This window comes from Trichomycterus rosablanca, chromosome 25, assembly GCF_030014385.1.
Source record: "Trichomycterus rosablanca isolate fTriRos1 chromosome 25, fTriRos1.hap1, whole genome shotgun sequence".
Classification (NCBI taxonomy): Eukaryota; Metazoa; Chordata; class Actinopteri; order Siluriformes; family Trichomycteridae; genus Trichomycterus; species Trichomycterus rosablanca.
This window is the reverse complement of record NC_086012.1, coordinates 5384472-5400108: the sequence shown is the minus strand read 5'-3', so window position 1 is coordinate 5400108 and position 15637 is coordinate 5384472. Positions and strand designations below refer to the sequence as shown.

The window sequence follows — 15637 nt, the reverse complement described above, 5'->3', positions numbered from 1 at the left end:
GTGACAAATTGTAAATTAATTTTAAAAAAATCAACTAAGTCATGATATTAATACTGCTAAAATGTTCTTGAGCAAACTGGTTTTAAAATGTAAGAGGTTGCCATTAGTCAGAAAAGATTTCATACCTTTCTAGCATCTAAACAGAACAAGCTCGAGTCTACTGGGTCCAAGCTAGTCAGACCAGTGCTGAGATTTGCCTGAAGGGTAGGCGGGCCGAAGAGATTTCTAATCACTGCTGCAAGCACGACCTCTGCTGGCTGGTTAAGGTGTTTGCACTGACCAGCCTTCTACAGTTGTTTTGATGTAATTAATGATGGATTTAACACTTTTAACTGCAGTGTTAGAACATTTTTAGAATAAAATAAAACAATTAAGGTTTACTGGGGCATTTCTTTTATATATATATATACAGTGTATCACAAAAGTGAGTACACCCCTCACATTTCTGCAAATATTTTATTATATCTTTTCATGGGACAACACTATAGAAATAAAACTTGGATATAACTTAGAGTAGTCAGTGTACAACTTGTATAGCAGTGTAGATTTACTGTCTTCTGAAAATAACTCAACACACCGCCATTAATGTCTAAATAGCTGCAACATAAGTGAGTACACCCCACAGTGAACATGTCCAAATTGTGCCCAAAGTGTCAATATTTTGTGTGACCACCATTATTATCCAGCACTGCCTTAACCCTCCTGGGCATGGAATTCACCAGAGCTGCACAGGTTGCTGCTGGAATCCTCTTCCACTCCTCCATGATGACATCACGGAGCTGGTGGATGTTAGACACCTTGAACTCCTCCACCTTCCACTTGAGGATGCGCCACAGGTGCTCAATTGGGTTTAGTCCATCACTTTTACCTTCAGCTTCCTCAGCAAGGCAGTTGTCATCTTGGAGGTTGTGTTTGGGGTCGTTATCCTGTTGGAAAACTGCCATGAGGCCCAGTTTTCGAAGGGAGGGGATCATGCTCTGTTTCAGAATGTCACAGTACATGTTGGAATTCATGTTTCCCTCAATGAACTGCAGCTCCCCAGTGCCAGCAACACTCATGCAGCCCAAGACCATGATGCTACCACCATTATGCTTGACTGTAGGCAAGATACAGTTGTCTTGGTACTTCTCACCAGGGCGCCGCCACACATGCTGGACACCATCTGAGCCAAACAAGTTTATCTTGGTCTCGTCAGACCACAGGGCATTCCAGTAATCCATGTTCTTGGACTGCTTGTCTTCAGCAAACTGTTTGCGGGCTTTCTTGTGCGTCAGCTTCCTTCTGGGATGACGACCATGCAGACCGAGTTGATGTAGTGTGCGGCGTATGGTCTGAGCACTGACAGGCTGACCTCCCACGTCTTCAACCTCTGCAGCAATGCTGGCAGCACTCATGTGTCTATTTTTTAAAGCCGAACACGTGGACTCAACTTCTTTGGTCGACCCTGGCGAAGCCTGTTCCGAGTGGAACCTGTCCTGGAAAACCGCTGTATGACCTTGGCCACCATGCTGTAGCTCAGTTTCAGGGTGTTAGCAATCTTCTTATAGCCCAGGCCATCTTTGTGGAGAGCAACAATTCTATTTCCATGTGCCATGTTGAATATCCAGTGGCCAGTATGAGAGAATTGTACCCAAAACACCAAATTTAACAGCCCTGCTCCCCATTTACACCTGGGACCTTGACACATTACACCAGGGAGGGACAACGACACATTTGGGCACAATTTGGACATGTTCACTGTGGGGTGTACTCACTTATGTTGCCAGCTATTTAGACATTAATGGCTGTGTGTTGAGTTATTTTCAGAAGACAGTAAATCTACACTGCTATACAAGTTGTACACTGACTACTCTTAAGTTATATCCAAGTTTCATGTCTATAGTGTTGTCCCATGAAAAGATATAATGAAATATTTGCAGAAATGTGAGGGGTGTACTCACTTTTGTGATACACTGTATATATATATAAAATAATTACTATATTAATATATACATATATTTGCTAATGCATATGACTGACATTAGTAATTAGAAATACACCCCCGAGATAATGTAAAGTTGGCCTTCATCTGTTATTTATTAGGATTTTAACGTCATGTTTTACAAGTAATTACTGGTCACACAAAACTCGTTAGTTCAAATTCAATGTCAAACACAGTAATGGACAATTTTGTATCTCAGTTTCGCCTCACTCGAATCTCAATCGCATGTCTTCACGATGGGAGGAAACCCACACAGACATGGGGAGAACATGCAAACAACACAGAAAGGACCCGGTCCGCTCCGCTCCACCTAGGAATTGAACCCAGGACCTTCTTGCTGTGAGGAGACAGTGCTACCCACCGAGCCAGTGCTGCCTGCTTTAGACACACTAGTTTGCTTACTTGCTTAGATGATGGCAGCCCATCAAACCATAAAAGTAAGTCCTTCACACAGGCATCTAGGCAATTGCATATTTACAACCTGACAAGTCACTGGGCAGGAGAATAGACTTGGAAGTGGGTCTTTTCAACAAGGTCTAATCACACAAGCTCACAGATTTCAGCTTGTTGTTTGGCACTGCATAATTGATAAGGAAATTTAGTATATTAAAGTACTTCATTAAAGTACACTTTAAAGTAAATATGAGTGTGTGATGTGTCATCCAACAACAAAAACACCTCAGCAATCTTCTGGAAATTATTGCATCTGAATGAATGTAAACTTAAAGACCACATAATTGAGGCAACACTGACAAACATAAAAACCAGTTAACAGTTCATAGAGGTTTATTTCATTTCCATCTTAACAGGGTCGTTTAATCTTAACTCCAGTTCTGTTTCAGCCAAATCAAATCCACTTACTTGTTGGACAGTTTAAGACTGAATATGTTCAGATAATGCATCAGTTAACATTGTGTAAATTATCCTCCCCTTAAAAAACACCAAAACCTTCAGTCTGTACATAATTAACAAACTTGTTATGGTATCTAGAGAGGATGACCGTGCATAATGGACAACTGAAAACATTATTAAGTTTAGAAATGAGGGTGTGTGTGTGTGTGAGAGTTGGCAGGCGGTCGAGTTTGTGAATTTATCTGCGACTGGTGCTGCCAGATTTCCTCTTTCCAGCCAGCAAGTGTTTGGGTTTGAGGTCGAATACGTGTCTGTCGGACTCGCCCTTCTTGCCCTGCCTGTTCCATTCCTTCTGAGAGCTTTTCATCATTGTCTTTACCTTCTTCATCATCTGAGAAGGAAGAGAATAAAATGGTATTTATTTAGACACCATTAAGTCCTTTACACATTTTCAAGTCATAAAATGATTACATTCTAGTACGTTCCGCTGCTGAGGGATACCCGATTGCATCCGAGGAGAGCACGTGGCTGCACACGCCTCTTCCGACACGTGCACAGCCCTCCTCTTCTCGCCCCTGCATTCCGCCAATCAGAGTCCTTACACGGCGTATGAAGACCCACCCACACATAGTCCAGCACCCATCGTGCAGATACGGTGGCCAATTAGTATCTGCTGCAGGCACTGCCAATTATCCCCGATTATTATAGATGGTGCCCAGCCGACCGGTGGCGACGCCGAGTTTCAAACCGAGGAGTTGACAATCTCGGCGCTGGTGTGCTAGCGGAATATCCCGCTGTGCCACCTGGGCGCCTGGCATTTCTTACAAATGAACAGTATTTTAGTGCTTTCTCTTTTTGGCCCAGTTTAGATATATTCAGTTCCCTTGTGTAATCTGGTGCAGCTGAAGCCGTCGGCAGCAGACTCTTAGAGCCTCAGCATGAACGGGGACCACGCCCCATTCGCCATATTTGTTATATTAGTTAGCAGGAGTGTCTAGGATGCTTCACTATTTGAATATTAGATGTGATGCTCAGATGTGCTTCCAAATCCTCGAACTGAAACAGAATAATCATGCAATATGAGGCTGTATGACGAAGCCGTGTCAATACCTTGGGATCTCTGACTCCTGACTGGTCGCGTGGTGGTTTCGATGCACTCTGACTGCGGGTACGTGAAGTGGGTGGTGCGGACGCTTCCCTCTTTCGTTTCCTGACCAGTGAACGTGACCGGCGAGCCTGCTGGGCATAGTGACTCTAGAGAGAGCAAAGAAAGAGCAGGTTAAAAACTACAATCTACACCTCGTATCAACACTAAAATTAACCTTTGCAAAACGAACTAGAAAAAAGGTAAGCGGCGTCCTTACATCGTCTTTGTCTTTCATGTCCAAACCAAGTTCTTCCATGTCCTTTTCTAATGTTGCTCTTTCCACCTGCATAAGGCAACCACAGCAAATCAAATAAAACAATCCAGGCATATAAAACACCAAACACAAGCCATATTATTAATCATTAGACACTAGGGATGTAACGACGCACCACAAGACGGTTAAAAATCGGTGCACATGTGCCATGATTCGAATCGGTTATTCATTTAAGATCAAACACGTCAAACAGCAGAGGGCGCTGGTGCTATTCACCTCGCCTGGTTGACGGCACTTCACAAAGTTGCCAGGTAGGGGATTTTTCCAGCCAAATTTGTTTATGTGAGGATACTTTCTTTATTTGTGTTATTCATTTACTTATATAATGTTGGATTTGTTTAAAAGAATCGGGGAAAAAACGTATCGTGAATCGTATCGCATCGTGGGTAGAGTGTATCGTTACATCCATATTAGACACTAATTACACCAAATCATATGGTGGGTCTAATTCACTGGACGACGGTAGAAAAACACCCTGGACAGCAAGACAGTCCATCACAATGTGAAGACACGTTAAAACTGTCAATAAAATTTGCTAATAACTAAAAAAAACTTAGTAAATAAACTACTCCCTGCTTAAAGTTTACTCAAATGTAAATGTAGCCAAAATGTGTTTTACAGTGCACAGACGGGGTAAACGGACCTTTTTGGCAGTCCGAGGCAATCTAGGTCCGTGTATATCCTTCTCCTTGGACTGCAGAATCTTCATCTTTCTCTTCTCTCGGATCTGCTTGGCCAGCTGACGGATTTCCTGCATCTCCTCGTCTTCGCTCTCCTCATCGGAGTCGTACTCGCCTGCCTGTTCACGGAGCTCTTCCTCCTTCTCCAGATCAGATAATTTCTGGGGTAGGAGAGGGAAGAAATTTGTCAAATCAAGAGTTTTAATCAAAGGGGCAACTGCTTGTTTAGCACAATTAATAATCATGCTTTAAATTAGGGCTGGCTCGATACCGCAAATTGAGTATCTGCCGATACCGATACTAATCAGATACGTCATTTCTCCTCTCAAACAACTAAGCAGTAATAATACATGTCTCAATGCACCATGGGTAAACTAGCTATCTAAATAACAATGGTGAAACAAATTTACTAAAGGAATAAATACAGAATCTACATCATCACACTTGTACAAAACTGCTGTTTTTATTTTCACTTTTACACAGAACGGCTTGTAACGGCTTTTTTTTGGCTTGTTTAACAAAAGTGTCTACAATTGGAAGATGTGGATGTCAATCAAACGCGATGGACCAATTAGAATTGACGCAGAGTTAAAATTTTCGGGAAACGGTGTAGTTTGTTTTATTTCATAACACTGATGGATTAATCGTTGAGGATGTGAGAGATCTCCAAGCCGGGACAAGATCGGTTCTTTATCTCAGGTGAGCGATTTATCATTTATAAAGCGATTTTTATTGTGTTTAAACAGTGTTTTTGGATGTGGCAGCAGATGATGATTTTTTAAAATGCTAAAAGTTTAAGTAGATCAGTGTGTTTTAATTTCTAAATGGCTGTTGCGGATGAGTTGTAGATCAGTGGCACATATTAATGATGTCATCAAGAGTAAGTGGCAGTGAACGGCACTGTGTTGGAACGTATCTTTGTGTGTTATTTGCTTTACACACAAACAATGGCCTTATTTACATTAAGTGTTATTTACATTAAGTGTTATTTACATTAAGTGTTATTTACATTAAGCAACAGTATCAGATCGGATTACATGTTTTTTTCCTTCCGTTATCCGATCCAGTGATTTGGGCCAATATCGGACCGATACAGCCATAGTTTAAATACATGGTTTCCCCTTTATAATTTACTAACATATTCTGCAATAGCATGATTCTTGTTTGAATACTTCATACACAGTCAAATGAGGGACGTCAACTGTAGCTGAACTGCTTCGCTGAGGTCAGGCTCTGAACAGTCTGAGCCTCCCGATGCAAAACAATGGATCCACTGTTTTGCATGGGGAGGCTCTGCCTGTTCAGAGGTATTCCGTAGTGCTTGGTTATTACCCGGTTGCATGCTTTAATTACACATCCCAAACAAATGTGCCTCATGTCAAAACAATATTAATATAGAAGGCTCATCAAAGACAATCCACTTGATCAGTCATTTAAACAACCCGTTAATTAGAATATTTTAAAAACATGCTTTTCATGTCTTTAATTTTGGAATTCTAATGCAGTTCTTCATAGTATTAAGATTAATATAAATGTAAAACAGTATTTATGAACTATTGTTTCCTACCAACTGAGATTAAATGGTGGAACCTCTTACCTTCATGATCTCTGGATCAATATAATCTGCAATGTTGTGTCCCTCCCAGATCTCAGGAATCTTATCATTCTTCTCATCAGTGTTCATCAAGTCCCAGTATTCTAAAAACACACACAAACACACAATACAGATTTAAAATACAAAAAAAACCCACACTGCCATACCCATGCTGAACTCTTACATGTTTGTTTCATACATTTAAAAAGTCAAATCCAGGCCATTCTGTATTTAAATGGTTTTTTGCATCTGCTTTGAGTAATTAATCGCCGTTGTAGTGCATATGTGATGTGCGTAATTACTCTGTAGGTCCAGCGTGTAATCATCTCCAAGCGCAACCTCTAGGTCTCTCTCCAGCTTTCGTTTGGGAGCGTCAATCTCCATCGCCTTTCTGCGAATAACAGCCCCCTCAGGGATGAACGGTGGTCTTTCCTGAACAAAGTCAGAAACAAGTGATTAATTCAACTGGTACTTATGACTAGGGATGTAACGATGTACCACAAGACAGTTAAAAATCGATTCACATGTGTAACGATTCAAATCGGTTTACATGTATAATGAATCGATAAACAGCAGAGGGCGCTGGCACTATTCACCTCGCCTAGTTGACCTCACTACGTGGTTGCCAGGTTCGGAATTTTCCAGCCAAATTTATTTACGTGAGGATACTTTTTTTATTTGTACTGTTCATTTATTTATTTAATGTGGAATTTATGTTAAAATTTCATTTCAGTTTATTTTTTACCTTTTCATCTCTCTTGGCTGGCATGGCAAGGTGGAGCCTGTTCAGGACGTCGTGTACTTTCTTCCCCTTCATCTTTGTGTCCACACGATGGACCAGCAGCTTATCGCACGCCTGGAAATCAAATGTATGTTGTTACTACTTAGAAAAAAAGACGCTGTTCAAAACATAACGGATAAACAGTGCCAATTACAGCCGCATTATTTCAAATAGGAATAATCAGCAGATCGTTTGGTGCTTTGATAATAATAAAACACGCTAAGGTCGACCATGCCTGCAGCACTTAATAAGTTTATTTAACGTCTCCTCAATTTATACTTAAAATGTGGTATTAGACCCCAATATTACATTCTAAAAGTGCTGAAACGCAATATTTTGCATTCATACCACAGTTAGGCAGAAAAAAGTGACCACACCAGCAGAAGACCAACACATACAGCTTTGTTTAATGATAGACAAAGAATGCCCCGAATAATCAGTAAGCATAATGGGTCAAAATATATACAATGTACACCGACCAAGTATAACATTATGACCACTGACAGGTGAAGTGAATAACACTGATTATCTCGTCATCACGGCACCTGTTAGTGGGGGGGATATATTAGGCAGCAAGTGAACATTTTATCCTCAAAGTTGATGTGTTAGAAACAGGAAAAATTAACAAGCGTGAGGATTTGAGCGAGTTTGACAAGGACCAAATTGTGATGGCTAGACGACTGGGTCAGAGCGTCTCCGAAACTGCAGCTCTTGTGGGGTGTTCCTGGTCTGCAGTGGTCAGTATCTATCAAAAGTGGTCCAAGGAAGAAACGGTGGTAAACCGGCGACAGGGTCATGGGCGGCCAAGGATCATTGATGCACGTGTGGTCCGATCCAACAGACGAGCTACTGTAGCTCAAATTGCTGAAGACGTTAATGCTGGTTCTGATAGAAAGGTGTCAGAATACACAGAGCATCACAGTTTGTTGCACATGGGGCAGCAAAAGGGGGACCAAAACAATATTAGGAAGATGGTATTACTGTTAAAAAGTTATGCCTGGTCGGTGTATACAAACGACACACAGATGACCGAAAATAAGTCATATTTACTGGTTAACCTACTAAATTTGAGATTTTGGGCAGTCACAGAAGAGTTCACAACAAAGTGCAAGCACAAGTTTGATACCACAGTGTATATAAACACTAGTAGTGGGTATTATTCAAGGCTGGAGGTGTTTTGATTGAATGTTAACATGCATACCTAGCTATAACAGCATTATTCTTGGTTTAATATTATGTGCATTAAGTTGATAAGACGTTTAATGATCTAACCTCAGTTTTGACTTGCATGACACCCTCCTCTGTCAGAGTGCTGGTCTCAATCACGAGGATTCCCTCTTCAATAAAATCTGCAAACATTTTCTAGACACACAAACACACAAATATTGCAACAGGGATAAAGTTTATATTGAGACAACGAGCCAATCCGCTGCTGGGGACCCTGATGGCATCCAAGGAGGGCGTATATTCGCCGCAGTCCACCAATCCCTTCTTATTCTCCCACACTGCAGTGGATTTGCGCGTGATGTCAGCTTCGCGTATGGAGACCACGCCCCGATCTCTGCGCTCCTCCTTTCTGTACAGGCGCCCTGGGCGACCAAGGTCCTTATACAGGGTTGATAACCACACCCCTTAGTCCAGTCTTTCCCACTCAGCAGACTGCAGGCATTAGCCAATTGTGCCCGCTAGATGGCGTCCAGCCGACCGGTAGCAGAGCCGAGATTCGAACCCGGGAGCCTTGCTGAGATTTATGGGCAATTTTTATGATTTAAATGTTTGACAGACAAAACGTGATGCGAAAAGGAAGTCAGGAAACACTCACCTGATTTTCCTCAGACAGCTCCTTGATCGTCTTCACGTCGCATTTATTGGCCACCACAATCAGAGGCTGTGCACAAACATTTTCATTAAGATAAACAAAAGTCCATAAACTTCCTGTCAATGTAATTGTCCAACATAGTAACACAGTCAAAGGTTCATGGACACCTGACTATGAACTTGTTGGTCATCCCATTCTAAAACCTTATGGTCTTAAATTGACGTGTGTGTGTGTACCTTATTAGCAAACAGGGGTCTGATGTTGTTGAACAGTTCGAGTTGTTGGGAAAGCGTGTGTCCGCACTGCTCAGACAGGTCCATTACATAAAGCACAGCGGCTCTAAGGTGGGCCAAAGCGGTGATGGCCTGCATCTCGATTGTGTTCCTCTCTTCTAACGGATGGTCCAGGATACCGGGGGTGTCCACTACCTGTTACACACACATACATACACTCACTCACTCAATTCTACCCTTAAAGAAATAATAGAATGTATTCTATTAAACTCTATGAAACTCTATAAGTGTTCATCACTCACCTGCCAGCGCAGGTACTTATAATCCATGTGACCCACAAACAGAGATTTAGTGGTGAAGGCATACGGCTGCACCTCGACATCTGCACGGGTGACCTGCGCACAGACATCAGACACAATTAAAAATCTTCCCACATAATACATGGCAAAACCGTTTTGGCACTGGTTGTGCGAGACAGTACCGATTACACTGGCATGCACTTGTACTGCTTTGATGCTGTTTTTACTACTTTAATCTGATTAAACTTTGACCAGCCAATGAGACAAATTGTTTATATGACAGTTAAACACCCATGCACACTCTCACTGGGTCACAAAACACTTAACTGTTGTATTCCACTTTAAATCGGAACCAAGGAACAGAGAAAAATGCGCCACGGCAACTAGAGAGCTGTGAAATAGTGAGACGGCGTTTGTACTTTAGATTAGAGATGTACCGATCGGGGTTTTTGGCACCGATTCCGATCTCCGATCTCCTTTCAGGGACATCGGCCGATAGCCGATTCCGATCCGATGTAAATAAAATAAATAAACTTAAAAAGAGCCTCACAGTGAAGATAAACCGGAGCAGCGCGCGTGTGTGTGTGTGTGTGTGTGCCTTTAGAAGATACGCTTTGTTCACAGTATCGCTATAAGTGATTCATTGATTCACGAGTCGATTCATTTTTCGCGAAGCGTAAGTTTCTCTTCGTGTTTACTGTTATTAATTAAATGTCGTGGTTTTAAATAAACACCAGCTACTACAGAACATTCTGTGACTCTCTTACATTAAAAAGCTTCATTAAACTGCTATTACCACAGATCTGTAACCGAGTCAGACTCGTTCCGTCTAAGGAGCTAAAAGTTCAGCAGATGATCCTGAACTAACGAATTTGCTAATGAATAAACTTTCGCCTCTGATTGGCTCTGTAACATTTTCTGTTCTCATCTAGTACATCACAAGTAAGAACCACTTACGATTTACCAAAGTGAACCAGGAGTTTATATAACGTGCTGATAGAATCGACTCAGATGTGACCAGGCTTAATTATCTTTTTAAAGTAAATATTACAATCAGCAAAATTACATCGTATGTATGATGCACAACGTTAATGATGTTATTTTAGGTCATGAAGAGCTTTCACTGTGGTTTCTGTACGATTGTTGATGAATGGTGATGTGATGGTTGGCGCTTCGTAGCTCAAAGTCTGGATCAATCCACTGAGCTGTTAACTTAACATGGTCTTTATATATCACACGATCGGATCGGCTACTTTTAGGAAATATCGGCCGATCGCCGATAGCATATTTTGATAAAAAATCGGCCGATACCGATTCATAGCCGATCGATCGTCCCATCTCTAGTTTAGATGCAATCCAACATTAACATTGTATGAAACATTAATGTGGGTTTCATTTTTTTCTTCTATTTTTACTTATGCATGTTCTCCCTTTTTCTCCCGATTTTAGCGTGGCCAATGAATCTTCCGCTGCTGGGGATCCCAATCACATCAGAGGAGGGTATATTCGCCCATACTTCGGTAGTTTAGCACATAAGGCTGGATATCGTGCACATAGAGCCACGCACCGATCTCCATACTCCTCCACTTCTGTACAGGTATACAGCGTTGAAGACCCCATCGCACCCATGTATTAGTCCGGTCTTTTTAACCCAGCAGACTGATGGCCAATTTCATTTTATTATCACCAGTTTCATTAACCCATAGTCTTTTTTTTTTTTTTTTTTTTATCTTTCAAAAAAAGTCAGTATTCTGCACTGTAAGCTCGCGCTCAGTGGCACAGCCAGCAGAAAGTAGTTCTGCTGCGTATCATGCGAAAACGGGAGACAAACATTTGAAGTCTTGAATTGATATATTTACACAAACCTTGTTGATGAAGCTAGACTTGCCGACATTGGGGTACCCACAGAGCAGCAGAGTCCTGGTGTTGGGATCGATAGTAGGCAATCGAGACAGATGCTGACGAACTGAAATCAAAGGGGTGAACAATAATGAAACAGACTTAATTATAATTATTGGGTTTTTTTTGTTTTTGACACATTGGTTACATGTGAGTAAATGTATACCTTGCTCCAGGTACTCCAGACTCTGCTTCTGTCTCTTCAGGATGGTGCACATCCGTCCAAGCGCTGCTCTCTTCAGTTGCTTGCAGCGATACAGCGAGTCGCCGTACTTCATCAGACGCACGTAGTCTTTTGCCACACTAAACAAACCCCCCAGCACAAGTACACGTCTTGTATTATAGCCAGATACGTCAGCAGGGTTAAACGTCGAAAGAAATTCTTTCATTATAAGTTTAATCTTTGCTCTTACTTATTAATCAGGTTCTTGGCGATATTGATCTGACCCAGAGCCAGTTTGTAATGATCCTTATCGTACAACACATTCATCAGATCTGCATAGAACGGGTGGATGTCCTAAAAGATAAAAAAAAGGTCCAATAACGTAAAAGAAGAACAAAAGCTGAATTCCCTCAACTAAAAGTAAACAAGAAATGAATCAGACTCACATCCAGCTTAGGGAAGTCGGTGAGGATCTGCGCGAGTCGATCGTGGTAGTTCTGTTGGGTGAATTTGACTTTGCGCATGTAGAAATGGCGAATGCGATGGATCTGGTAGTGCTTATGAACCACCGTCGGGGTCTTGCGCTGTGTTTTGGACAGCGTCAGGTCAATGAAGTCCTGCAAAACAAACAGGTACAAGCTGGTTAGATTTTCAAATTAAGCCTTCATCTTAAAATAAACTTATAATATGTATATAACAATGAGCCAAAGCATTAGAACCACCAGCCTAATATGCTGTCAAAACAGCGGACACAGCAAAACATGGACTCTCTCTTGTAGTACCTGGTACCAGGGCATTACCAGCATGTCCTTCAACTTCTGTACGTTTCCATAAGTGAGGTAAAAAGTCATACAGAGCATCCTGGTGCCATTTCTTCCAAAGGTAAACAATGCACACATGCTCGGTGGTCCAAATGAATTCATCAGACCGGTCAACCTTCGTCCATTTCTCTGTAGGTACATGGGCAGCCAACATGGGCACATTGACCAGCCTGCACCTACGCAGCAAAGGTTCAATCCACTGTGTCGTGACACATTCACCTCATCACCAGCATTAAAAAAAGCTGTAGCCTAGTGGTTAAGGTATTGGACTAGTAACCAGAAGGTTGCTGGTTCAAGCCCCACCTTTGCCAGGTTGCTGCTGTTGGGCCCTTGAGCAAGGCCCTTAACCCTCAATTGCTCAGACTGTATTGTAAGTCACTTTGGATAAAGGTATCTGATAAATAAACCGCAATTTGAGCCTCAGCAACTGTTCTGTTGTATTGTACCAGACACCACAGCCTTCCTGCCTTTTTGCATCTATGAGTCTTGGCTGCCCAACAACCTGTCAGCGATTCATGCCGTGTCCCTACTCGGACCACTGTCCGTGGGTACTCACCACAGCTGCCTGTGAGCAGTCTTTGATGTTTCTGGGCTACTTCAAATAGGTCTTTTGGCCCTTGAGAGTCACTCAGGTCTCCAAAAGTGGTACTACGTGTAACTACCCTCCACACAAGATTGAATCTACCCCTGACAGTCAAATACACAGTTGTTATGAATTAGACATTGCCTTGTATGTGTGGTGGGTGGATGGACGGACTTAGATGTTTTTTGAGGTGTATAGCACATCTGTACAACAAATACTTGTGATACTATGATTTTTATTTCCTCACTTTTAAAATAAATCATGTATGAATAACTAAAACTAATAACATATGTCAGTAGTAATAAACGAATGACTGTTTGTAGATGTATTTCTTTAAAAGTGAATGAATAAATAAAGAGCTAAACGCTAAGCTAAAACTTGAGGTGGTAGGTAGTGCCGTTAGCTTTAGCCATGTTACCGACGCACGTGCCAACCCTGTACACGTTCCCATAAATAACGTTACAGTCCATAAACGCCACGTTAAGACCAACAGACCCCATGAGGAATAATAACACATATTAAACACTTACCTTAGCGGTGGGCACCACCATAATCTTCTTAAAGTTGTACAGCGCCATGATTGGAGCGCGTGTGAGCTCGGCGCTGCTGCACAGGAAGGACCGAGAGGAGCGAGCAGCGCGTGAAGTGGCAGGAGAGAGGAAACAGGCGCGCGCTGCTGCTCACACCGCCGCCTCGCGCTCACGCCGGGACACGCAGCACTTCGGGCTCGAGCGCGGAGCGTTTATTTATTTGTTTATTAGGATTTAACCAGCGGCGGCTCCTGCCAAATTTCTCGGGGGGGGGGGGGTGTTAGTTGTTGCGATGATGGCCAAGGTGACCCGTTCAATGGGTAAATTAAAGCTTAAATAATTAACGTCTTATGTCATCTGTCAGTTTGCCCTCACAAATAACTTTGAACATGGAGAGAGACCAGCTTTACCTTCTTCTTCTTTTCCTCGGCCTTTATCCCGTTCGGTTGCGGGGTCGGCTCTCGGCGGATCACGATCCGTGCATCGATTTGGCACAATTTTTACGCCGGATGCCCTTCCTGACACGACCCTCCCTATCTATAGGTATCTATAGGACAATTCAGTGTTTCCAGTTAGCCTGGTGGCATGTTTTTGGACTGTGGGAGGAAACCGGAGCACCCGGAGGAAACCCACGCGGACACGGGGAGAACATGCAAACGCCGCACAGGAAGGACCCGGACCGCCCCACCTGGGGATCGAACCCAGGACCTTCTTGCCGTGAGGCGACAGTGCCGCCCACTTAGCCAACGTGCCGCCCTACATAAAATGAAGTAAAGCTTCACAAGAACAATTTAATTCAGACTTCATCAGATAGCATTTTATTTTAGGTGCAGCAGATCCAGAATAAAGATCGGCATCGGGGCTGATGGGAAATTAATAAAGAAGTACAATTAAACAATTACAATACAACAATTACTTACAATAAGTGCAATCACAATTCACAATTTAAAAATGACATTACTTACTTACTTGTAATTTACTTGTAACTTATATGATTTCCCCCCCTTTGTAGATGCTTGATGTTTAAATTTGGTCTGGGTGGCCCTAATTCTTTAGTTGCTCATTTATCCTGATTACTATGATGGAGTTGCTCCGAACTGAGGTGATGGTAGTCATGGTGACGAGATCGCGACACCAGGTTACGTGTGACGCAAGCACGTAAGTGCGAGCCCTCCCGGAAGCCATTCAGAATGTATTGCAGCGCCTGCAGTTAAAAAAAAAGAGCCTTAACATGAGAGTCTATGAGAGCGATCCGGTAGGGGCGGTACTGTACGGGACACAACTCGACGCTGATTGGACTACGATATTCCGAGGCAAGACAGACTGTCCAGAACAGTCACAGCTGTGATAGAAAAATTTCTTCCCTTTCGTCCTTTGGTGGTGCGTCGCCCCATCGCCCTAAGGAACGAGCCGCCCCCGGATTTAACGTCATGTTTTATACACTTTGGTTAGATTTTATGACTGAACAGGTTATAACTCGTTACACAAGATTCATTAGTTTAATGTCATGGCCAATTTTGTATCTCCAGTTTACCTCACTTATACGTCTGGAGCTCCTGGAGGAAACCCACACAGACACGGGGAGAACATGCAAACATCAGGGGACAGTGCTACCCACTGAGCCACCGTGCTTCCCCCTCATGCTTTTGGGAGGTGAGAGGAAAGCCAAGCAGACTCAAAGCTAAAACATCAAATACACTGTAAGGCCAAAAGCATTTACACACCTGAGCATAACCTTGTTAGACATCCCATTTAAAAACCAAATTTTATTAAAATAGAGTGACCTCTTTGTGAGCTTTTTTTGAGAAGCCTTTTCACAAGACTTTGACATATGTCTGTGGTAACTTGTGCCTGTTTAGTCAAAAAAAAAAAAAAAAGCATTTGTATTTGCACTTTTAGTCAAGAAATTCTCAGTTGGTGTTCCAGTTCATTCCAAAGCTGATCAGTAGGGCTCTGTGCAGGCCACTGGGGTTCTTCATGT

The 15637-nt window shown here is 42.4% G+C and overlaps 1 protein-coding gene across 1 annotated transcript; it reads right to left on the bottom strand.

The window, feature by feature from the left end:
- Window positions 1-2749: 2749 nt before the first annotated feature.
- Window positions 2750-13743, bottom strand: gtpbp4 (GTP binding protein 4). The gene is made up of 16 exons (XM_062987788.1): window positions 13657-13743; window positions 12169-12339; window positions 11973-12076; window positions 11726-11862; window positions 11526-11626; window positions 9664-9756; window positions 9365-9556; window positions 9132-9197; window positions 8582-8671; window positions 7274-7384; window positions 6831-6960; window positions 6532-6632; window positions 4898-5095; window positions 4198-4263; window positions 3944-4087; window positions 2750-3224 (listed from the first exon to the last, which is right to left on the bottom strand). Exons 1-16 carry the CDS (start codon window positions 13702-13704, stop codon window positions 3072-3074), a joined length of 1905 nt encoding a protein of 634 aa, XP_062843858.1. The 5' UTR covers window positions 13705-13743; the 3' UTR covers window positions 2750-3071.
- Between the last annotated feature and the right edge of the window lie 1894 nt (window positions 13744-15637).